Source organism: Peromyscus eremicus, chromosome 16_21 (assembly GCF_949786415.1).
Source record: "Peromyscus eremicus chromosome 16_21, PerEre_H2_v1, whole genome shotgun sequence".
Taxonomy (NCBI): Eukaryota; Metazoa; Chordata; class Mammalia; order Rodentia; family Cricetidae; genus Peromyscus; species Peromyscus eremicus.
Window position 1 is genome coordinate 67,638,702 of NC_081432.1, and position 25,668 is coordinate 67,664,369.

Consider the following 25,668-nt stretch of genomic DNA (forward strand, 5'->3'; position numbering starts at 1 on the left):
ATATATACTTGACTCTGACCTACTGATGTTAGAAGGGTCAGAATGCTGTTGTCTTCCAAAAGACAGGTAAGGCTTTCAGGAAAATGTTGAAAGCAGTTTTGTTTTTTAAGTTTCAAAAATTACTTATTTTATTTTTTCAGATTATAACGTAATTACAACATTTCCCCTTCCCTTTCCTCCCTCCAAACCCTTCCATATACCTTTCCTTCATCTCTTTCAAGTTCCATAGCTTCTTTTTCCATTTATTGTTGCACATATGTGTATACATACACACACACATTCTAAATATATAAACACAACCTGGCATTCTTAGAAGACATAATCTCACAGTGAATGCCCTGTTCCTTTGCCTTTTGATTTTATCTGTAGGGAATGATTAGAGCAAATCTTACTTTTCTTTTCTGCTCTACTTATATCTATAAACTTTCACTCATGTTTTGTTGAGTCACTGGATGAGAAAGGGTTATCTTCCAACATACCCATTTGTCCCTCATTTTCTACAGTGATCCTTAGGGATTATGCTGGTATAGTAAAGTGTATCAGCTATATGTGCAACTGTCCTCCAAGGCCCCAGGTTCTTCATTCCTACCTCTTACTCCTTCAAGACCTAGAACTTATTGTTCACATGGACATCCTTGTATACAGAAGTATTTGGAGGAAGCACTGGTCTTCATGTAGGCAGAGATTGTCTTCAGTCCCTGTGAGTTGGGTAAACAAAAGTCAAGTGCCCAGGTTTGCTGAGGTCCAAAGAGGTTCTTTCTTTCACAGTTAGTAAGTGGGACACATCTATGATGAGCCTGGCCTCTCTCTCTCCAATTTTGTTCTCTCTCTGGGCACTCATTCTGTTCTCTACTCAAGAGGCCCTGTCAGTCCCTGTCTACACAGACATGTTCCTTTTGCCCACATAAACTTCATATTTCCTAGGTTTACACACTGAGTAGGAATCTGGCAGGACAAATGGGTATGTTGGAAGATAACCCTTTCTCATCCAGTGACTCAACAAAACATGAGTGAAAGTTTATAGATATAAGTAGAGCAGAAAAGAAAAGTAAGATTTGCTCTAATCATTCCCTACAGATAAAATCAAAACTTCTGCACCTGGTACTGGGCCCCAACCAGTCCTGTTTCCAGCCTTGATACAGGGACCAGGATCAATGACAGTCTTCTCTTAGGAGGGTAAGCCCCCAGAATATTTCTAAGGGAATCAATGAAGTCCAAAACTGCCTGTATCCAAGAGACCAAGTTCGCAGTTAGCTTAAGCTGCAGCCTTAAATTCACCGTAGCCCCTTCCTTCCCAAAGGCACTGTTTGGACCAAATGATGAGAACTAGTTAAGAAAGTACATGCTGAAGGAAAATGAGTTCCAGACTAAAAAGCCCATTGGATTAAGGTCTCCAACCCCCAAATTTTTAATTAACTAAGTGGTGTAGGCTTCAAACAAGCAGTCTTTGGTGAATCTGGGCTTCCTGGCACCCAGGTGGTACCAAATACACCTTCCAGTCAAGTATGTCTGCTTCTGTCTAATACATGTGGTACCAAGGTGGGAAAAAAGACCGCCTCTTTCTTTTCTACCAGGCATGACAAGTGTGTCATATAGAGATCAGAAAATACAAGTAAAAATAAGTATATGATGTCATCTCACAGAAGGAACACTAGGACACTCAAAAGAAAAAAGAAAAGGAGTGAGGGGAGAAAGCCCATGACACATATCAGAATAAAATTCTTCAACAGGAGTCCCACACAAGTCTCAGCAAAGGAGTCAACAGATCAAGTACAATTACTTTCTGCATCCTGGTTCTTTACAACATCTTTCTTTGACTTACCCTCCTAACCCAGGTGTTACCTGCTGCCTTGAGGAGCAGGAAGTCAACATGGACCCTAGGACAGCTCTGTAGGTACTGAAACCTTGAGCAAGTGACTAATCATCTACAGTTTCACATTTCCTTATCTGAGTGATGGGACTAATTTCATTCACTGTGGAGTGATGATGTAATAATAAACTTGATCAATAGATATAAGATGCTCAGCACAGATTCTGGCAGAAAGCAAGGGCTCAATTCATGCTACGTCTTCATTTCAGCTCCAAGCCCAAGAAAACCCCAAAGTAAGGAGGGCCAGGAGTATCACCTCAAAATGGGCCACAAAATCCTTCAGGTTTGGGAATGCATCCAGGCATTTGAATTTGAATATAAAATGCTGATTCAGGATATCATAAGCAAAGAAATCCACAAAAGTAATCTTCAAAAGGCCAAAATGAAAGGGTATAAAATTCTGTCCCCTGGAAAGAATGACAACTTCCAATTTCTTACCTTTTACCTTTTCACCAACAAACCATGTCTGTTTCCCCAGGAACCATAAGAAGAGCTTTATCATTCTAGGGAGAAGCTCCAAGCATTTTGCCTTCAGTTTCTTCTGAAGCAAAAACAACCATCATCATGTAAGTTTCCTGGCAGAGTGACCAGTTTCATCAATACTATATGTGGCCCTAAATGGCCAGAAGTGAACAGCCATCTCTACTAAGGTAGAGAAAAAAATCACTGCCCAGGCATTGATTTAGCATATGAGCACTTACTAATTAGATTCTGAGGTAGCTTCTAATGTAACAGAAAGCAGAGAAAAATAAGACACTCTCCACAATGACACATCATTATTCCTGATGCCTAAACCCATGAGTGTCCTGAGCACCTACCCGGTACTGATGCCAGGCAATATTAAAGAAGTGAGAACTAAAAGTACTCAGAGGAAAGGTGACAGTTCCACATAGTAAGTTCTAGAGGAATGAAATATACCTAAGTTTTCTTCATAAACTGAAATGTATTTGCGACTGAAAGAAAAGAGTAGAAAGTCCTTCAGGCTGTTCCTAAGCTATCTATAGAAAAATAAGCTAGCTCATGGGATGTGGAGGGAGCCACTTTGAAGAGAAGTTAGAAAGGATTCTGTGAAAGTCCTCGGATTTCTTTTTCTAATACATTGAGTATTCACATATTTTATGAACAGCAATCACGAGGACTTCCTAATAGAGGGCCGACAGCAGAAACACAAGTAAAGAACACTTGGACAACATGACTTCACTATCTAGGAACTTAACGTCCACCCTGGGAAGTCTGGACTGTACTCTAAGATAGGTTGGACCTAAAAGAGTGTTTATTTAATAATTTAGTATTATGGGGACACCTGGTGATAATACAGAAAACATTCAGGAGGATATGTGGATAAGAATTCAAAAGGAGAATAAAACTTGTCCAGATGGGAATCTGAGAGGGCTGACTCCTGACTCAAAACACTGCCTGGTACAACCCAATGTGAAAGTTGTGGAGACTCACATCATCTGGCAGTAGCCAACTCTAGTAGGAGAATTGGCTCTGCCTCTTGATGCTTACTATATAGAGTGAGATAACTGGAACAGTATTGTCATTGAGGATGAAGGAGAGCTGGCAGGCTGACCAACCTAGCAACCACCCAGACCCAGAATCAGAGCTATTAGTTGGCCCATTCAATCATCCACTCCATCTATGATCTTCTGGAGCATGTGAAGAGGCTGGTCCTGCAGACCCAAAGTTACAGGATATCTATGACACAACATGACAACAGGATACCTAAGAGAAACTCCAGTGAAGTCCCAGTATTGATGTAGCAAAACCCAGAGACCTCAAACGAGAACAACAACCCAATGCAACGAATATTTGCAAGTAACAATATATGGACCAAAGGACTGTGTGACACTACAGCTTCTACAATGAGATTTTTCTTTTCTTTCCCTTTCTTTCTCTTGTCTTTAAATTTTATCTTGTTTTATCCTTGGAAGAGGGGTTGTAAGGGTAGAAGGTGAATGGAAAGGGACTAGGAGATGAGTGGGATTGAGATACATGATGTGAAATCCACAAAGAATCAATAAAAAGTTAAACTTGTAAAAAAGGTGACATGATAGGTTAAGGTGGTTTGAAGGAAAATGGCCCCCAAAGGGAGTGGTATTATTAGGAGGTGTGGTCTTGTTGGAGGAAGTATGTCACTGTGGGGGTGGACTTTGAGGTGACAGTCAGTTGACTTTCTGTTGCCTGTAAGATGTAGCACTCTCAGCTATAGCACCATGTCTGCCTTCACACTGCCTTGTTCCCCTTCATAATCATAATAAATTGAACCTCTGAAACTGTAAGTGAACCACCCTCAATTAAATATTTTCTTTATATGCTGTGGTCATGGTGTCTCTTCACAGCAATGAAAGCTCAAACTAAGGCAGAAGTTGGTACTAGGGACTGGGGTATTGCTCTGATAGACCAGACCATGTGTTTGTTTGGAGGAATTTGGACTTCGATACTTTGGGTTATGAAGGCAGAGGAATGTTTTAAGTACTGTTTTATGAGCCATACTAGAAGGAGCATGGAAGACAATGGTGTTGATAATGATTTGAAATGTTGGGAGCTAGCTCAAGATGTTTCAGAGAAGAATGTTAGCATGTGGCCTAGAGACTGGTCTTGTAATATTTTGGTGAAAGGAGTGGTTGTTGCCCTTGTCTGAAAAGTATGCCTGAGGCTAACGTGAAGAATTTTGGATTAATTCCATCAGCAGAAGAAATCTCATAATAGCCTAGTAGAGACTCTGACATGTGGATATTAGTGGTAACTCTAATGAAGATTTATAATGAAAAGTAGCAAGCTGAGCATGGTAATCTACAAAAAGTATATTTTGAGGAGAAAAAGAATACCAGAAAGTGGAATGAACTTATGTTCTTTGTTCAAGGAGATAAACAGGTTAAGAAATGTAATAAAGGGAGGTGTGACCTCAGAGCAAGATCCCACTCAGTTAAACTTCCAAATTGTGGAAAGGAATTAAAGAAAATTTTAGAGCTGGGTATGGTGGTGTATACCTTTAATCTCAGCAATGAGAAGGTAGAGGCTGGAGGATTTGTGAGTTTGAGACGAGCCTTGTCCACAGAGCAAGTTTCAGGACAGCCAAGCTTAGGCAATAAAGAAAAATAGAAAGCTGGTGACAATGCAATTAAATAAGGGGGGCATTTTCCAGCCCCAGTAAGTAACAGAACTTGGCAGCTTCAGCTGTGTGGTTCTGGCTTAGAGTTAAGGATAGAAGAAAAGGGTTATAGAAGTTGCCTCCATGCCTAAGGACAGCCACTGAGGCCAGGCATGTGTCAAGGGTGTCCTTGAATGGAGGCCTAGCAGAGAGGCCATTGTGTGAAGCTGTGAAGTTGCATTCTGGATTGCCTTGGAGAAACCAAGATGTTAGAGATGCCACAGTTGTAGGATACCTGGCAAGGAGAGCTGCTAACAGGGAGTGGAACCAGCCCAAGGGAAAAAAGTGTGTTGTAGTCAACAAAATGGAATGGAACTGGAGATGTGGGGAGCATTTTAACACCAGGCATGTAGCTACAGGCCCAGCTGGTTTTCAGTCCTGTTTTGGTTCAGTATTTCCTCACTGTGCTCCATTCTCTGAGTTTTTGAATGGTAATGTATATCTTGTGCCATTATATGTTGGAAGTATGCGATATACTTTTTGATTTTGATTTTTACAGGGGGATTACAGTTAAGAGATTGCTATATGTCTCAGAAGAGAGTTTGGATTTTTAAATATTATTGAGACTGTGATAGACTATGGGGACTTTCGAATTTGAACTAAATGCATTTTTTTTTGCATTATGATATGGCTATAAGCCTTTGGAGGGTAAGAAAGTGGGATATGGTACTTTGAAAGAAAATGGCCCCCAAGGGGAGTGGCACTATTAGGAGGTGTGGACTTGTTGGAGGAAGTATGTCACTGTGGGGGTGGGCTTTGAGCACTACGTTCCTCAAGCTTCCATAAGTGTGACAATCAGTTGGCTTCCTTTTGCCTGCAAGATGTATTACTGCCTTCATACCTCCATGCTCCCCTTCATGATCATAATGGACTAAACCTCTGAAACTGTAAGTGAGCCACCCTCAATTAAATATTTTCTTTATAAGAGTTTGCATGGTCATGGTGTCTCTTCACAGAAATAATCCAAACTAAGACAAAAGAGAAAAAAATAAGTAAATAAAGAAATGGGAATTTGAAAGTAGATATGAGATTTAAAAGACCCACTGAGAAAGGCAATGCTGGAGTTGAGATCAAAGAAAGCTGTTAAAGTATCACAGGCCAAATGAAAAGCAATTGCAAAGGCCTAAGGAAATGCTTCTCTGTTATTTAAACAGAGAAAGATGAGTTCATTAGGTCAAATAGACCAAGAAGGTAAGTGTGGGGCAGATTGTGTGGCACTCCTGTTATTACACATTCCCTGCTTTTACCCTGTACAAGGTGAGAAGCCACCAGAGGGTCTGTGCCTGGGACACACCTGACCTAAAATCTATCAGCACACCTCTGACTGATGGGCTGAGAGAATTGGGCAGTCCCTAAAAGTAAAAACCAGATATCTCAGCCCATTTGTGCTGCTACAAAAATATTTGACACTGGGGAATATATGATGAGCAAAATTGATATATTTTTAATCACAATTTTGGGCACTTAGAAATCCAAGATCAAAGTGCCATCACACTTAGGTGTCTGAGTAAGACACCTGAACCAAGGCATGTCCTCACATGGTAGAATTTTGAAGGAGAAATGAGACCCATAAATAAGGCACAAAACAGCTTTTAATTTATTATTTTACCCTTTATTTATTTGAATGAGTTTTAAATTAGTATATAAAATGATGGGTTTCATTATAGGTTTTACATATAGACTTTGTTTTTGTTGATGATATTATCCCTACCCTCCTGAAATCTCATCCACTTTCTAATGGTCCCTCTAACACAAATCTTAAAAGGTCTTATTAATAGAAAAAAACCCAAAACCAGATATTGGGGCGGAAGCTGAAAGGTCAGAGGAATAGAACAAGCCAGCAATCTCATATACTGAATCTAACAAGCCAAAGCCTGAGAGATGAAGCATGCTTGGGACTGTGGGCCCTACCTATATCTTTAAGACTTATAAAAGCCTTAAGTCTTCATAAGGAATGTGGTCTAATTTTACTAGGAGTGGGTGGACCCATACCACCAACTCCAGGGTTCTGTTTTGAAAGACCAGCCCAAACCTCAGGAGGTTTCTGGAAGAGGAATATTCCAAGTACATCTGGAAGAGCCCTGTAATGCAGAAGGGTCAGATATCAGTTGATAGGCACTGATGGGCAGGGGTAGGGAAAAATCTGACTAGAATAATGTCATTATTGTTCCTCATGGTGCATCTCTTCTCATAATGTAAAAGCCAAATTTAACCTGTAAGCCCCACTTGCTCAAAATAAGATAACTTCTTGGAATGCTGGCAGCTATAGTTCTTAGAAAATAACAAGCTACATGTTTTCACTCTCCTAAACAAGTCTTTTTTTTAAATCAACTACACTGGATGTGCTTGATCACAGGTAGGGGAGGTAATATTGACTCTAGATCATGGTTTCAGGATATTTCAGTCCACCATGATGTGGAAAGCATGACAATATTTATGGCAGTAAGAGCATGTGGCAGAGGATTCTCATATCACAAGAGACCGAGATGCAGAGAGAACAGTGGAACCCATAGCCAGTCTGTAAATTTTCATGTCCCACTCCTAGTGAGCCACTTTCACCAATGAGGCCTCATCACCCAAACAGTGTTATCAGCTGGGTTTGAGATGTGAGCTGTAGAAGGGTACTAAATTGCACAACTGTATCACATCCTTCTACAGTTACCCTCTGTGTGTTGTGGTAGGTATGAGATTTGCAGGTCATCAGGGGTGCCTGCATTTTACTTTGGCAGACAATATGAAATAATCTTCCATAGTTGAGACCCCTGAGAATTCTGCTCCACATCCTCGCCAGCACAAGCTTTGTTTTAGTGGTGTGCAGTATCAGTCTTAGGTCTTACTTGCATATCCTCAATGACCAATGAAAATGAATATCTTACTGAGCTCAATGGCATACACTTTTTTTTTTACTTTTCCAGTGAATTTTTATTAGTAGTTTCATCATGATTTTTCATGGGCCTGTGGTAGGAATCATCATATACTAAGGGTTCTCCAGAGTAAGAGAATTATAGGATGAATATATATTACATATAATATATATTGGAATGACTTAACAAGCTGCAGTTCAGCTAATCCAACAATGCCTGGCTGTGAATAGAAAGTCCAAGAATCCAGTGGTTTAGTTGCTCAGTCCATGAGGCTGGATGTCTCAGCTGGTCTTCAGGTTATGCTGGAATCCCGAAGAAGCACGCTCTAATGCCAGTGAAGGAATGGACGTGCTTGCAAGTGAGAGCAAGTAGGCAAAGAACAAAAGCTTCCTTTTTCTATGTCCTTATATAGGCTTCCAGTAGAGATGTGGCCCAAATTCAATCTGGATTAAAGATATTGATTAGAGGTGTCTTCCCACCTCAAAGATCCAGATTAGAAGTAGATCTTCCCACTTCAAATTAAGCAGAAATTCCTCACAGATGTGCCCGCTATTTTTGTGTTTTTAATTAACTCCAGATGTAGTCAAGTTGACAACCAAGAATAGACATCACAAGTCAGCCCCTTGTTAACTTAACACACTATCATATCTCCTTATGTCATGATTAATTTCCAAATGAAAATAATAGCCAGGTAGTAAGAGTGCCTAAACATAATATAACTACCCCCCAAACAATTGCAAATGCATTACATATTTAACCAGGCAATAATTACACCTGACATGATATAACTATCCCTTGTACCACTACAAGTGCATTATAAATTTAGAATAGGTGGTAATGATCCTTGAGGGACATTCTTTTAGTAACTCAAATTTAAAATATGATAACCATTGATATTCTCTTAATTGATATTACATCTCATGATAAAGAAATTGAGGAAAGAAAACACAAATATCTGTACTGTGGGAGAATTCCCACTGGGCTACACTTAGCCTAGCTCCAGAGTTCTAGCAAGTAATCTTAATCCATCTTCTGTTTCTCTGTTACCTTTTGTTTCTCTTGTTGCCCTCTGTGTGAATCTTGTCTGAGAGTCTCCCAAAGATGCAAAGGCCTATGCAAAAACTTGGTTCAGGAAACCTGGAAAACCATGGTACCCAATGAATCGAGGAATTTACACTTGGCATTGTATTTTTTGGGAGCTTCTTTCAGGTTGTTTTGAGCATACGGAAATCAACTGGCTAAAGTGTAAATATTGAGAAAAATAAAAATGCCCTGGGTGAAAGGAAAGTGCTTCAGTCCTTAGAGGCTGGATTCCCTTGTAGCTGTGAAAGGCTAGATTCATTCTTAAGGTGCCTCTGAGTTTTCATTCAACGGATCTGCCTGAACGCACACACCTACACTGTGACACTGTAAACACATTCTTAACAAAATATGACAGAAACACTCATGCCAATTCTAATCATCTTTTCTGCAACTGGTCACATACCATTCTGTATTTCCCCCACCCTCAGCAAGAACCTCAGCTGATCTTGGCTCTTTTCCTGGAGGAGTGACTCATGCCTTCTTTCCTGATAGGTCTGTGTCCCCTGTCACCTTGCCTGGATGAGACTGTTGTAGTTCCCCACGGACTTTAATCACAGGACGTGGTAGCACCGAGAGACACCCTAAAGTGTCTCCTGCACTCCATACATAATCCTTCTTACCTCCATTGTGAAGAGGCAATCCAATTTCCTCGTGGTAATCTGGATCAATCACCCTCCTAACACTGTTATTCCTTTCTTAGCCTGTTGGTTTAAAGGCAGTAGAAGACCAAAGTGGCTGGGCGGTGGCGGCGCACGTCTTTAATCCCAGCACTCAGGAGGCAGAGGCAGGCAGATCTCTGTGAGTTCGAGGCCAACCTGGGCTACAGAGTGGAGTTCCAGGAAAGGCACAAAGCTACACAGAAAAACCCTGTCTCGGAAAAAAAGAAAGAAAGAAAGAAAGAAAGAAAGAAAGAAAGAAAGAAAGAAAGAAAGAAAGAAAACAAAAGTGACCAGGGATGTCTGAGCTTCCAGTTCAATGGGATACTTGTTGTGGCTCCTGGCAGGAACACTCCCCTCTCTGGAGCCAATACTTCCAGACCAGCAGAACTTAAGGTTGTGAGAACAGGAAGAAAAAGCTTTTCTAGTGGGTCACTAGGGGTGATAATGAGTGGAACTATCCCCTTTTTCACTCCTTGCTTCCTGGACCCATAGACCCTGGCTATGGGAGAAACCATGCCATACATTAGATGCTGATTCAAAGCATATACTACCTTCTGGAGACCCCTGCCCAAGCCCTCCAGGCTGCTGTCACCTAATTGGCATTGTAACTGTATCTCCAAAAGGCCATCCATCTTTCTATCAGCTGCTCCAGACTGGTGGGGACATGGTGAGAGCAGTGGATTTCATGGTCATGGGCCCACTGTTGCACTCCTCTGCCTGTGAAGGGAGTTCCCTGGTCAGAAGCAATATTGTGTGTTATACAGTATCAGTGGAGAAGACATTCTGTAAGTCCATGATGGTAGTCTTGGTAGAAGCAATCCATTCAGAAAATGCAAATCTTTCACCTTACAAGGAATCTCTCTGCATGCCCCGAACCACTGGACTCCTAAGAATTTCACTGAGGTAGAGACCCTTGTGTAGTGCGAATCCTAATTGGTCTTAATAATTAAAACCCGGAGCCAGATATCAGGGTAAATGCAGTCAGAAGTGGTGCAGGGTCCTTCCAGCAGCTGGCTTCAGGCTTGACTTTGAAGAGGAGCAGGAGCCTGTAGTTTTGTGTGCTGTGCTGTGAGTGCTGCTGCAGGGAGCTGAGCAGAGAGCATGGACAAGCACGTCAGCCACCTTCTGAGTCAGCTCCTCCAGCCACACAAGATGAAAACTCAGGTGTTTTCGTGGTTGGATGCTGAGGGCACAGGCAGATGTTCCTGTGACCAGCTCTGTGCTGTGCCCAGTGTGAAAGATGAAGGTCTGCAGGCAGTGAGGGGTAGTTGTTCAGTGAAATCAGGTTTTCCTAGGTGGTACAAATAGTGTTTCAAAAACTATAATAAAAATGTTATGTTCTTTAAAAAAAAAAAAAGTTGTTCCAAGTCCTGTCCTGAGACTGTGCGCCCTGCGGCGGTGCTCCCAATCGGCATACACTTTTAAAACCAGGATTAGGGAGGCAGTGGCAAACAGACATCTATGTGTTCAAGGCTACCGTGCTCTGTATATTGCATTCTAGAAAAGCCAGGGTTATGTATAGAGACCCTGTGACAAAAAATTTTTAAAATGGGGTGGGTGGGTGGGTGTAATGGGTCATGGGTAGATCAGAGATTCACCATGACCATAAATAAATTTTATTAAAAAGAGGCTTTTTATTTAGGTACTGGCACCCAAACTGATTGGGACCAGGTCCACAACTGAGAGCAATCCAAAGATGCAGCCCCTACCCATAAGGTAGTCAAAAAACACAAGATTACATGTATTCTGTCTGCATGTAGTGTAGTCAGACCTAATTTTTGCACATATCTCTTGCGGTTGTCCTAGTCATTGAGCAGAGTAAGCAAATTTTATTACAAAAACAGAAATAGTAGTTAATTTTATGACCTATTACCTTGCAAGAACAGCAGATTTTACAAGATCAGTCAATTTAAGAATAGTCTTCAACATCTGGGAACAAAGTGAAGTGGCCTGCTTGAGTACAGCCTGTACAAGCTAGGGTCTTCCATGTTATAAGCTTTTTTTGCTTTTGATCTCCCAAGAATATTAAGTTTAAACATTAAATGTAGTGTCAACTATCACAAAATGAGTGTCTCTCCTATCTATACTGATCATTTAGACATCTTCTGTGAAATGCCTTACCAAGGCATTTGTATTAGTCAGTATTCTCTAAGAAACAGAACTGATAATATAATGAATATAGATATAGATCTACAGATATTAAAGGAGAGTTATTAGAGTGGCTTGCAGACTGTGGTCTGCAACACTTGTCTCCTGATAGAAAAAGCAGGGAATCCAGTAGTTGTTCATCTACAAGACTAGATGGCTCAGCAGTCCCAGCCTGGTACTACAGTCTGAGAGATTCTTAGAGGGCTGCCAATCTTCAGCCTATGTTGGAATCTCAAAGAAGTAGGTTCTAATAGCAGCAAAGGAATGCTTCAGCAGCAGGAGCAATGAAAGAGAAAATCAGGTTTAAAACCAGAGCAAAATAAGTGTTTATATTTCAGCTTTTCTACATTTGGATATAATTTTTCTTTCCATATTGGCAAAGATTAGATGTCAATAAGAAATTCCAACCTTTGTGACCTGGAAATGCTTTTGTCTGGTACTAGATGTATTACCTGACATGAGCAGTGAGGAGAGAAAGGAACCCAAGTGAAGATAGAACATTAACATATGCCAGAAGACTTAGTTATAACCTATTAAATCTCTAGCTATGGTGAACTTGCTTGGGTGTGGTAAATTACTCCTCTAATATCAGCACTTGGGAGGTAAAGAAAGAAAAATTAGAAGCTCAAGGTCATCATTAGCTATATCACAAGTTCAAATGTAGCTTGTGCTGCAACAACAACAACAAAACCAGGGGCTGGAGAGATGACTGTTTTTAAGAGCATTGGCTGCTCTTGCAGAGGACTTGGCTTTCAATTCCCAGAACCCACATGATGATTCACAACAATCCATAAATACAGTTACAGAGAATCCAATACCTTCCTCTGGCCTCCATGTTAACTAGGTAAGCAGCACACACACATATATCTATGGTGATATTTTATTTGTACTGAAATGTGATTTTATTTGTATGTTAATAAATAAAGTTTCCTGGGGCTCAGAGCTAATAGCAAGCCATAGCAGAAGCTGGGCGGTGGTGGTGTACATCTTTAAATCCCAGCACTTGGGAGGCAGAACTAGGTGGATCTCTGTGTGTTCAAGAATACAGCCAGCATGGAGACACACGCCTTTAATCTCAATATCAACCACAGAAGACCTGGAGGTCTGTATAGACAGGCAGTGACAAGGAGGTCATGTGGTTGGGTTTACAACCAATGAGAAGGCAGAACAGAAAGTCAATAAAAAGGACAAACACACAGGAAGTAGGTCTCTTGCTGAGAGGAAGGACAGCAGCGGCAGAGAAGGGTAAGCTCAGCTTTCCGCTACTGCTCTGACCACTTGGTCTTTTAACTCTGCAATTGGCTCTGTGTTTCTTTTTTAATTATACTGTTTATCTACATTTGGGGCCCAATGTGGGGCAAGAGTTTCCACCTAAAACCTGAGAAAAAAGACTCTAAAACAGAGCTGAAAACAACTTCCTAGTTGTCTCTCTCAAGTTAGCAGCAGCCTGCGTGTTTGAGCTACTATGGCAGGTTCCTGGCATGCTTGCTCGACCTGCAGTATGGCGGAAAGGAGGCATCTGCAAGTGGCACATTATGCTGCATGGTGGATTTAGCCTTTGCTAGAACAAAAAAAAGCAGTTTCTAGGCTACATGCTGCTTTGATAGAACTGCTTCTGAGAGTTGATGGTACACATGGCTTCAGACCCAGAGCTGGCAGTAAACTGTACCACCGCCATGTTGGGAAGCTGAGGTGGGCAGAGCCTGCAGCCACAGTGGCCATTTCACTCTTAGAAATGCTGCAGTTTGAAACAATAGATCACAATAAGACAGATTCAGATGGAATAGTTTACAATGTGTGTAAAATATACCTTGCCTTGAAAGAAAAAAAAGTGATACATAGTTATATAAAGAAATACATAGTTTAAAAAAATAAAGTCTTTAAAGAGACAGTAAAGGTAGTATAAAAAATAAGCCACATTAAAGATGGATATCACACAGAAAATCTGGATTGTGTTGTCTGTGGGATTTTAACTGCAGAAAAACATTTGATTGTAAAAGCTGTTAAGGTAAACAAATATGTATATTTTAAAGGCACCTTGACTTAAAAATTTGGATGTAAGGATATGTTGCTTTGGAAAGGAGGCACTGCTTTTGTTTCCACAGAAAGCCAGAGGCTATGGATTTGTTCTAGATTAAGATACATCAGGTTTGACCAGCCAAGACCCCCTGAAAGGTCTTCGATGACACCATGGTTCAGATGATCCAACATCCAGAACAGTTTCAAGGCAACTGGCTCAGACAATACACCCTCATGGAGTACTCCATAATCCTAAAATTTTCTTTGTGTCCCCATAAGATACAGTGCCCCCCTCCAGCAGGAAGTAGTAAGAGAAGCTATGCCCAAATTCCCAAATATACCAAGCTGGCTTTGGTGATGGAAATGGCTCACTCCTTCTCTAAACCCAGGTATATTGCTTAAAAAATGGTTAAGGGATTCTTGTGTCCCAAATCAGAAGAGCCCTCTGGTGTGGGACAGAGAAAAACCAATATTTTTATGTAAAACAGGTTGAATATAAATACAATATCTTTCTAAAGAAGAAAAGGAGATAGTTTCGATATGATAAGATGAAAGGGTAGATTAATGAACCTACTTTTAAAGAGCAACAACTTGTTTGAAATGTTTTATATTGGTATAGGTTTTAGTTTATTGATACAAGTTTAAACTTAATTTTGTTATACTGTATAAATATTTCTACTCTCATTTGAGGTATTATGTTTATGTAACTCATTTAGATTGGAATGGATAATTAAGAAATACAGATCAATTAGTCTTCTTTGATAGTCAAACTTATAATCATGTTAAGTTTTCTAGGTATACATATATTTTAGATAGACACGTAATTTTCAAACACTTCAAAGACCTACAGAATATGGCATTTAAAATATTTTTAAAAATTTAGACTTTCTGGACAGGGAGACATGTCTGCTCCTGGCAGCACCAATTTACTTCAGAGAGGAGGATGGGCATCAAAGATACTCTACATGGATTTTATCTTCACCTTGGCAAAAATAGCCATTTGGTCAAGAAACTGTTCTTGCCTGGACTGCTTGATCAACTGGACATGCAGGACACGTAGAAAGGTGACCACTGAATTATGCTTGGCAAAATGGTCCTTCAGGTTCCTGCTTCACAGAGGAAACTGCCAGTCATTCTACAGGACACAGAGAGAAATGACTGAGAGACTCTAGGTCTGTGGGCTGAAGACAGATGCCCCCACTTTACAAAGAAACATTAGGTGACTATCCAGGCTGCCAGCTGTCTCTGTCTACTCTTGCAAGACTCCTGAAAGTTGCTTGCATCCTTTTCCCATTTCTCAGGTAATAGTATATCCTTCTGAGTTCTTTGATGTAGTTGAAGACTAGAGATAGTTATAATTTTCCTTAGTTATGATAAAAGATAAGTTAGATAGGAAACTTTAGACTCACAAATATAAGATAGTTAGGATATCTTCTTTAATTTTGCCAAATAGACTAGTTATTATAAATAGACTAGATATTATAACTGTAATTCTTGATAATTGTTTTGTTATTTGTAATTTTACTATGTAAAAGTTAAAGCCTTCCTTTTTAAAAAAACGAAAAGGGGAAGTGCTGTGGGATGTTCTGTATGACAAATATGTTGCTCTGATTGGTTAATAAATAAAATACTGATTGGCCAGTAGCCAGGCAGGAAGTATAGGTGGGACTAACAGAGAGGAAAATTGAGAGAACAGGAAGGCAGAGGGGAGAGACATTGCCAGCTGCCACCATGAAAAGAAAGATTTAAGGTACCGGTAAGCCACGAGCCATGTGGCAAAGTATAGATTAATAGAAATGGGTTAATTTAAGATATAAGAACAGTTAACAAGAAGCCTGAGCCATTAGGCCAAACAGTTTAAATAATATAAGAATCTGTGTGTTTACTTTATAAGTGGGCTGTTGGACTGCTGGGGCTTGGCAGGGCCTGGAGAGAAAACTCTCTAGCTACATACATCAGTCAAAACACTCATAAACATAAAATAACATTAAATCTTGGAAACAAAACATGTTTGTTGTTGCTCCAAAGAGAATAGTTAATAGCTACAGACATTGTATAACAAGAGTTCAAGGCTAACAGGAGAGGAAGGGCCTTCTTTCCTTCTATCACAAGATCCAGGACCTTGTTCCCAGTTGTGAGCTGTGTGAACTTCCACAGAACACTTCAGGTTTTGGAGTTTTAAATCACTCCATTCTCCAGGTTCTCATTGAACACCATGACCATCTGTTTATGTAATGTAGGCAGACCAGGAGTCAGAGGCCTTGGTTTTCACCTGATTCTACACTAAGAGAGCTAGCAGGCATTGAAATTTCATGTGGGCACAGAATGCTTTTTGATTCAGGAATCATTTCTACAGCCACCAATGGCCTTGTGTGAGGTCTGTTTATGTTCATGTCCATTAAGGGCAGCTTGGTGTGCAATAGGCAAACCACACTTGAATGGCACTTGAAAGGCTTCTCATCAGAGTACAGTCTAATATGTGTTTGGAGTATGTGAGAGGCATTGAACTTCTTCAGAGTGCAGAGGGCAGAAAGCAGAAGGAGAAGCCTACTTCCACAAGCTGGACAATTCAGTAAGGGGGCTCATTTTATTACAACTGACAATTTAGCCTTTAGTTTTCTGGTTAAAAGAAACTCTGATTTAAGTCTACATAAATCATTTCTGGTCAAAAGCAGTAGGCTTAATAAAAAAGGAATGGACTGGGCATTTAAAATGGCTCAGCAGGTAAAGGAGCCTGCCACTAAGCCTGAAGATCTATGTTTGAGCCCTGGAACCCATGCATTAAAAGGAAAAAACTGACACTCTGAAGTTATTCTCTGATTTCCCACATGCATAGTGATAATGTGGAGATATTTTATTTGTGCACCCCAATAAAGCTTATCTGTGGATCAGAGGAAAAAGCAAGCCACTATATTAAACATAGAGTTCAGGCAATGGTAGCACATTCCTTTAATCCTAGCATTGGGAGGCAGAGATTCACCTAGATCTCTGTGAGTTCAAGGCCACACTGGGAAAAGAGCCAGGCATGGTGGCACATACTTTTAATCTCAGTGCTAGCTAACCATAGATGTCTGACTATCCATACAGACAGACAGGAAGTGATAGAGCTGAGCAGAAAGAGGAAGTGGTGCAGCTTGGCAGAGAGAGGAAGTAAGATGGCCGGACACAGAAAGGTATATAGGCATGAATATGCAGGAAGTAGCTCTCTCTTGGGCTAAGGATTTCCTAGAGGTAAGAACATGGATAGCTTCTTTCTGTTTCTCTGATCTTTCAGCTTTGACCCCAATATCTGGCTCCAGGTTTTTTTTTTATTAATAAGACCATTTAGCAATTCATCTTATATCTAGCATCCCAATGTTTATGGCACGAATTCACAAAAAGCCACTTGCCTGTGGCCATACAGGCCCTGCCTCAAGCCTGAGCACCATGTGGCTGGAGTCTCCACCCCATATGGGCTGGAACCCCTAATCCGCTGAATCCGGATGGCTGAATCTTTCACTTCTTCTCTCCTGGTGCTCTCTCTGGATCCCCATCTCGGGCTGCTACCACACTAAGTAGCTGTCTTGAAACATGCTTGGGCTTCTATTGTTCTATACAGAGGAGTCAGCCTCACATCTGAATCATCATTGTTGGCAAATTTGGTGAGTTAAGTCAGATTTCTTAAAGGAAGAAATTAGTTAAAAGAGAATTTTTTAAAACATTTTTACAATGGAGGGAATTTGATAACACATTAGGCTGTCTGAAAATGGAACAAATAAATAAGAGGATATTTAATGTTGATGGGATTTATATAATGTCAATTATGAATATTATTTGTTTGATCATTTTTGTTTTATCATTAAAAAGGTTGGTTAATTTGAGTGCCAAGATAAAAGTTTTAGAAAAACATGTTAAAATAGAGAAATTCAGACCCAGACAAAAAAATTAAAAAAAGTGAACTGATCTCAACATTGACTTATATAGTTACAGAGAAACATCCTAAGGTTTTCAAACAGCCAACCTTAATCTATCCACTAACCTTACAGGAACTGTTAATGCTTAACACTGTGTACGAGCTAACTGGACTCCTGTGGAAATGTAAGGTTTGAGGAAATTTAAAGATGTTATAGTCTCAAATGGTATGCATTCTCCATTTTAAAGCAGATATTAAACTTGTAGTCAACTTGTAATAGAATTATCCCTCAATGTAGAGAGCCGTGCACGGCCGTGCCTCAAAGATGGCGCAGCGTCTGGCTTCTGCCTTCCCGATGACAGGTGCTCCTTATTTGGCTAAGGCTAGGATCTGGCTTGCTTCTGCACACCTGGACCTAATCTGGCTTGCTTGCATATGTCTGACCCTAGCGGCATTGTCCACGTGGCACCACGGGGTTGATTGCCCAGTGGCTATAAAGGGCGTGGGCTGACTTTCCCAGTGGGTGATTGTGAGAGTGACTGGGAGAGTGACTGTGGGGGTGACTGTGAGAGTGAGAGAGGAGAGTGAGAGAGGAGAGTGAGAGAGAGAGAGTGAGAGTGAGAGAGAAGAAGAAAATGACTTTCCCTGAGGTCAGAAGATTGTTCAAGGTTCCTGAATAAACTGCTTAGAGAAGAGTCTGGCGTCACGTCATCCTTGCTGGTCGAGGCGGACGCGACACCTCAAGACTGGATAGATTTGGTTACAGCTGTCCCAGAGGTTGGTCCACAGTTACAATGGAGAACTTCATGGAAAGAGGAGGCTAAGACTGTAGAACAATGATATAGGGCTAGAGGTATGGAAATTTTCCAAGATCAACTTCTTAGAGAAGGATTATGCTGATATACAAAGACAATCTTTATACGATGACCACAACTTAATTCTATGCTGCATGGCAGCCTTGAATGCTTGGGACAGAATAGAAGTAGTAGGAAAAAAATTGAGAAATTTACAAAAGTTATACAGAGCCCAAAAGAAAACTTCACAGATTTCTTACAAAGGTTTTCTTCAGCTGTAAATAGAATAATACCAAATTCAGAAGCTAGACAGATAATAATTGAATCTCTGGCTTTTGAAAGTGCTAATGCACAATGCAAAAGGTTAATTAGGCCATTAAAGGCAAGATCAGCACCCTTGGTGGAATGGATCTGAGATATAATTAATATTGAATCTCATGACCATGATGATACTTGGATAGGAAAGGTGATTTCCAGAGGTTTGGAGAAAAATAATAATAATATCAGATGCTTTAATTTCAATAAACAAAGTTACTAAAAAGAGATTGTAAACAGGGCATTCCTAGAAGCAATGTTTTTTTCAAGGAACAATGGCAACAGAATGCCCCTGCCTTCTGGATTATGCAGAAAGTACGGTAAAGGCAAACATTGGACTAACAAATGTAGATCAACAAGAGAGAGGCAAGGTAATCCTTTGCTTTTGCCATTGGGAAGCTCCCTCAGGGACCTCACACAGGCCCCTATGGCAAATTTGGTTCAGTCCTTTCCTGCTATCATAGAAGAAACCCCTTCCCAGAGCAATTAAATAACCAAATGCCTGTTGTAAAATACCATACTGCTTAGAGTGATAGAACAGCTATAGCAGGAGAAACCATAAAGTGAATTTTTGGCAAACTTCTATAAATGAACAAAGACCAAAACTAAAAATATGAATAAATGATATTCTCATTGGAGGTCTTGTAGACATAGGTGTGGATGTAACAATAATTGTACCAGAAATTTGGCATACAAATCGGTCCCTTCAGGAGGAAAATGTTCAGGGATTGGAACATTATCTCAAGTGAAACAGAGCACAAGATGGGTCGAATGTATAGGGCCAGAAGGACAGAGAGTAAAATTAAAGCCATATGGGGCTAATATAGCTATGACTTTATGGGGCCATCATCTATTACCATAATGGAATACCTAGATTAACATTCCTCCAACATCAGAAACAAACCATAAACTAACACATATTTCTCAGAGAAATATTAGGATGTATTATAAAGAACAGTCACTGGCCATGCAGATTGTACAAGAACAGGGTACAACAGCTGCTGATCTTTCAAAGACACCAACAGCTCTACCTTTAAAATGGTTAATAGACAAGCCTGTATGGGTTCAGTAATGGCTTTTAACAACAGAGAAACTATAGGCCCTAGAACAGCTGATACAAGAGCAATTAAATGCTCAACATATTGAAGAATCAACCAGCCATTGGAATCTCCTGTATTTGTTATTAAAAAGAAATCTGGTAAATGGAGAATGGTAACAGACTTAAGAGAAATTAACAAGGTAATTCAGCCAATGGGCTCTCTACAATCTGGAATTCCTTTGCCTATTCTGTTACCTAAAGGATGGCCTCTTATAGTTATTGATTTAAAAGACTGTTTCTTCTCAATACTCTTACAAGAGAAAGACAGAGAAATATTTGCCTTCATGGTGCCTATTGATAATAACTCTTAGCTGGTTAAGAGATTTCAATGGAGAGTGTTCCCACAGGGAATGTTGAATAGTCCTACCCTGTGTCAATATTTTGTATGACAGCTATTGGAAGTAATATGTAAACAATTTCCTAAATCTATAATTTTTATTACACAAATGATACTTTACTAGCTGATTCAAATGCAGATTCTTTAGAAAGAATGTTTGAAGAAGTAAAGAAGTAAAGAAAATTTTGCCTTGTTGGGATTACAAATTTCTCCTTACAAGATACAAAGAGGAGACTCTATTAATTATTTAGGATATAAAATATGTCTATAAGAAATTAGACCACAAAAGGTGCAAATTAGGAAAGATTGATTATGGACTCTTAATGACTTTTAAAGATTATTTGGAGACATTTTCCATCTACAAACTATTGCTGGGGTAAAAAACGATGAACTGAGGAATTTGTTCAGAACCTTAGAGTGTGACAAGGACTTAAATAGTCCAAGAGAATTATCACCTGAAGCTGAGAGGGAATTGGCTTTGGTGGAAAAGAAAATACAGGATGCACGTGTGGATTACAGTGTAGATCCAAAGCTTGATTGAATTTTGGTTATTTTACCCTCTAAGCATTTTCCTACAGGAATTTTAATTCAGAAAGAATATATTATATTGGAATGGATATTTCTACTAATAAACACAGTAAAAATTAAAATCTTATGTGGAAAAGATTTCTGCCTTGATTTTAAAAGGAAAGTCGAGACTTTGTCAATTAGCAGGAATAGACCCAGCAGAAATTGTAGTACCTTTAACTAAGGATGACATTGAAAAATTATGGGTATAAAGTAAAGGTTGGCAAAGAGCTTGCAGTAATTGTTTTGGAGAGATTAACAACAAATATCCCAAAGTTGTAGAATTGAACTTATAAAGAGAGCTAATTGGATCCTGCCTCATATTGTATGGGAAACACCAATATCTGGAGCCCCTACATTTTATATAGATGCAAACAAATAAGGAAAGGCAGGCAACAAATCAGAAAATTTAAATAAAGTGGTTCAAATTCCTTATAATTCGGTCCAAAAATCAGAATTATATGCCCTTCTAATGGTATTAATGGATTTTTTGGAACCTCTCAACATAGTTACTGACTTTCAGTATGCTGAAAGAGTGGTATTACATATTGAGACTGCAGAATTTATCCCTGATGAGTCAGAATTAACTTTTTATTTATTCAGTTACAAGATATAATCAGGAATAGGAAGCATCCCTTATATATAACTCACATCTTATCCCATACGGTTCTGCTAGGACTTCTGGCACAAGGTAATGATGAGATAGATAAAATATTGATAGGAAATGTGTTGGAGGCCTCAGCATTTCATAAAAAACATCATGTCAATAGTAAGGGTTTAAAAAAAGACTTTTCCATAACCTGGCAATAAGCCAAGGAAATTATCAGAAAATGTCCTGCTTGTTCTTTTTACAATTAAACTCTACTATCTGCAGGATGTAACCCAAATGGTACTCAGAGGAATGAAATCTGGCAGATGGATATGTTTCATTTTATAGAATTTGGAAAATTGAAATATATACACCATACCATTGACAGCTATTCATGATTTCAATGGGCAACTGCTCTGAGTTCTGAAAAAGCTGATTCTATAATCACACATTTGCTAGAAGTTATGGACATCTTGGGTATACCTGTACAAATTAAAACTGACAATACTCTAGCAAATGTCTCTGTTAAAATGAAACGGTTTTTTGCTTATTACAAAATAAAGCATATTTCAGGTATACCACCTAGTCCTACAGGCCAAGCAGTCATAGAAAGATCAAATCAAACTCTAAAGGATGCTAAATAAATGGAAAGGGTAACAAAATCCCCCAGAAATAGATTGCATAATGTTTTATTAACTTGGAATTTTCTCAATACTAATGAGAAAGGAACAACAGCTGCAGAGAGATATTGGATAATAGAAATATCTGCAGAATTAAATTAGCCATTACTTTAAAGATATGCTGACCTCAGAATGGAAACCAGGATATATATTATGTTGGGGATGAGGTTTTGCTTTTGTTTCTATAAGAGAAGAAAAGCTATGGATACCATCAAAATTGATAAAGGTTTTATTTGAACAAGAGAGACCTCTTAATTAGAAGAGGTCATAGTTCATCACCCAGCATGACCATTCAATTTAAACTAACTTATACCATTAACAAATGCTTTTCATTTAATCAGATATAACTTGCCAAAAGAGAGCCTCCCCACATTTAGGGTTGTGGAAGGGTGTTTGTTTTTGTCTCTCAGGACACTGAAGGTTAAAGAATCTGAAGAACACTGGACAAATGAGACAAATGAAAAAAAGGGAAAAATCATCTAGAAAAAAGTGTCCCAAGAAAAAGAGTAAATTGGCCTATTGGTATTTCACATATCTAAAAGGTAAAGCTTCATAAGTCTTACTAAATGTTTGTTTCTGCTGTTATCTGCAGATGCATAATGCAAATGGTGTTTATATAGTCCCAGTTCAATTAAAAATTAAAACTGGCTTTGGAGTTGTAGAATGGTCCTCTCCTTCTCTTAACCCAAGCATACTTGTTAAAAGGAAAATGCAAAATCTCTGTATCATGTCAGAAGAGCCATCTGATATGAGACAGAAGAAAACCCAAAAATTAAGGGACTATTGTTCTATTGCCACCAATCTAATAATTCTTTAGTTCTAATTTGACTCTTTAAAACTTTTCTTAAGGTATTCTTTTTTTTTGACTTTTCTATCAGTTTATTTTTTCATAAATATATAACTCCTTCTTGATTGTTGTAGTTTTGTGCTTAATGTAGAGGACAGATTGTGCCAATGTGTGTAGTATTTCTTCACAATCCTATTGAGCATTCTGAGTTTTTCTGCTTTCCATATAGCTTTAGAATAAGCTTTTCTTTTATAAATTTTTAGTTTTCCTTGAGTGTGTTGAATTTATGCTGTAAATTAAACATGCTCCAAATCATATTGATTCATCTTGTTTACAAGTATTATTGAATATCTCTCCATTTATTTAGTTTTTTATGTTTTGATAACATGTGAAAGATTTAGTATATTGGATAAAAATTACTTTCGGGCTATACAGGTGGCTTAGTACATACTCTTCTTGGGGAAGACCTGTGATCAGATCCCAGTGCCCAAGTGAGGAGGCTCATAACTACCTGCAACTCTAGATCCAGGGAATCTGACACACTCTTCTCTGAAGTGTCACTTACATACACACGGAAGACATTTTCTCACACACAAACATGTATAAAAATGAGAATATTTTATTTTGCCCAAAACATTTATAGCTTGTAAAGGAAATAGATCAAAAATATATTGCTTTATATGTATAATAGAAATCATACAAATTTTCTTTAAAAATGTTATTTTGCTTTTGTATTGTACCTCACTGTGGTACAGACTTACATCCAGTCACCAATCACAGGAAACATAAACTAGTTTCTAACTGATCATAAAAGTCACCAATTTCTTTTTTATGAAAGAATGGAATACTTTTTATTGGTTAAAACTGTTATTTCTGAAGTTGAAACATCAGAGTACTCAAGCAAATCTCTCCAAGTTTGGAAGAATAATCCTGCAAACAATCCATTTTCTATTACTTGCAAAGCAGAATACTAGAGTGCACACAGTATGAGTGCTGGCCCATCATTTCTTTGACCATTAATTTTATTAGACTCTTGTAGTTCTTGTCTAAAATACTGTGTTATATTTGTATGTTTGTGTTTTTGTCTTTCATCAGTGATTTTATGTTGCATTCTTTTATCAATTATAGATTTAAGTATTCATTATTCTTTTTTTCAAAAAATGGTGGACTTTTATGTAATTTTATATTTTGAAAATTGGCTACCATATCTTATTACTTCCTAGAAATTTGTTGTTTGGGGGGACATTTTGTAAAGAAATAGTATTATTTTTCTCCTCTCAATATCAGTGCCTTCTCTGTTCCCATTTTTTAGTATGTCTGTGTTTTCTGTTTGTTCCTATGCTTACTTGTAGTTTTTTGTTATTTAAATGATTGATATGGTTAATACCTTGAATTATGAACTGTTAAATATTCTTACACTTTATTTTTTGTTAGCTTCAACTACCACTGTTACATAGCAGAGCATGATCTGAGGAGTACCAATTGGTCGAGATCAGAATCTGTGGTTATGCATGAGATTGCCTTAATTGTTGATTGAGTGGGAGGGTCCAGTCACTGAGGATGGTGATATCTCTAAGCAAGTGGTCCAGACTGGGTAAGTGAGCTAGTTGAGCATGAGACAGTGACCAGGTAAGAGAAAGTGCCAGCAAACAATATTCCACCGTAGTTTTCACCTTCAGTTGCTAACCCGAGTTTTTTTTCTTGAGCTCCTTCAATGATTGAATGTAGCCTGGCAGTGTCAGCCAAAAAAACCTGTTTATCATATCAGTTGATTTTGGTAAAAGGATTTAATAACAGTAATAGAGAAGCAATTTAGAACAAAAATTGGAAGCCTTAAAATGAGATCATTGCTGTAATAATCTGAGAATGTTGTATTTTGGAGGAATGCAGAAGATCAGAGGACTCTGGATATCAAAAGTCATTGTAAGCTCTACGCAGATCTCAATAAGCCATTCAAGGAAGAACTGAAAGATGACAGTGCCAAGAATAATTCAGTCAAGGTCTTGAGGATTCAACAGGAAATAAACTCCATGAAATTTAGGCTAGAGGTCATATGGTAGTTTGAATGAGAATGGTCCTCATATACTTGAGTGCTTGCTCCTGAATTCATGGAACTAATTGGGAGACATTAGGAGAAACATTAGGTATGGTTGGAGGGGGTGTGTTACTGGAAATGGGATCTCCCTTCCTGCCTGCTGCAGATCAGTGTGTAAACTCTCAGCTCCATGCTTGCCTACTGCCATCTTTCCTGTCATGATGATACTGGACTAATCTTCTGAAAAGTGTAAGCATGCCTCCAGTTAAAAGCCTTCTATTGTAAGAGTTGATTTGACAATTGTCCCTTCACAGCAGTAAAGCATTAGTTTAGACAGACACAAAAAATATTTGTGTAATATTTTGGCAAAGAAATCTGTTTGTATTCTGCCCATGTCTGAGAAACTGAGGCAGAATTAAACGGTAATGACTTCTTTGACAAAACATTGAGTCAGTTACATAGTTAGTACTTATGATTCATTCAGGTCATAGTGAAAAGTAGGGCAAAAGAAGTAGGCCATAAAGAAATAAAACATGTAGTTTGGAGAGAAAAACACGTGATTTTAGAAGGAATGAGAAAATGAGGACAAGATGGGTATTGTGGCTCATGCCTTTAATCCAGAACTTAGGTCACTTTAGTTGGCAGTCTCATACTGAAACAGAGGCAGTAATTTCCAAGGAGGTTAGTGACATTAAGAAAAGACACCTGCCCTTAATTGTAAGCATAGGAAAGGTGCCCTAAGTATAAGACCCCGGTCAGCTAAACCAGTTCCTATA

The 25,668-nt window shown here is 38.9% G+C and overlaps 1 protein-coding gene across 1 annotated transcript in view; it reads right to left on the minus strand.

The window, feature by feature from the left end:
- Positions 1 to 614: 614 nt before the first annotated feature.
- LOC131926169 (glutathione S-transferase Mu 4-like) overlaps positions 615 to 25,668 on the minus strand; it is a 220,225-nt gene continuing 195,171 nt past the window's right edge. Inside the window, exons 5-7 of the mRNA XM_059281446.1 lie at positions 2,316 to 2,411; positions 2,127 to 2,237; positions 615 to 698 (exon numbers count right to left, since the gene is read on the minus strand). Coding sequence (XP_059137429.1) covers positions 615 to 698; positions 2,127 to 2,237; positions 2,316 to 2,411 — 291 coding nt within the window. The remainder of the gene's footprint in view (positions 699 to 2,126; positions 2,238 to 2,315; positions 2,412 to 25,668) is intronic.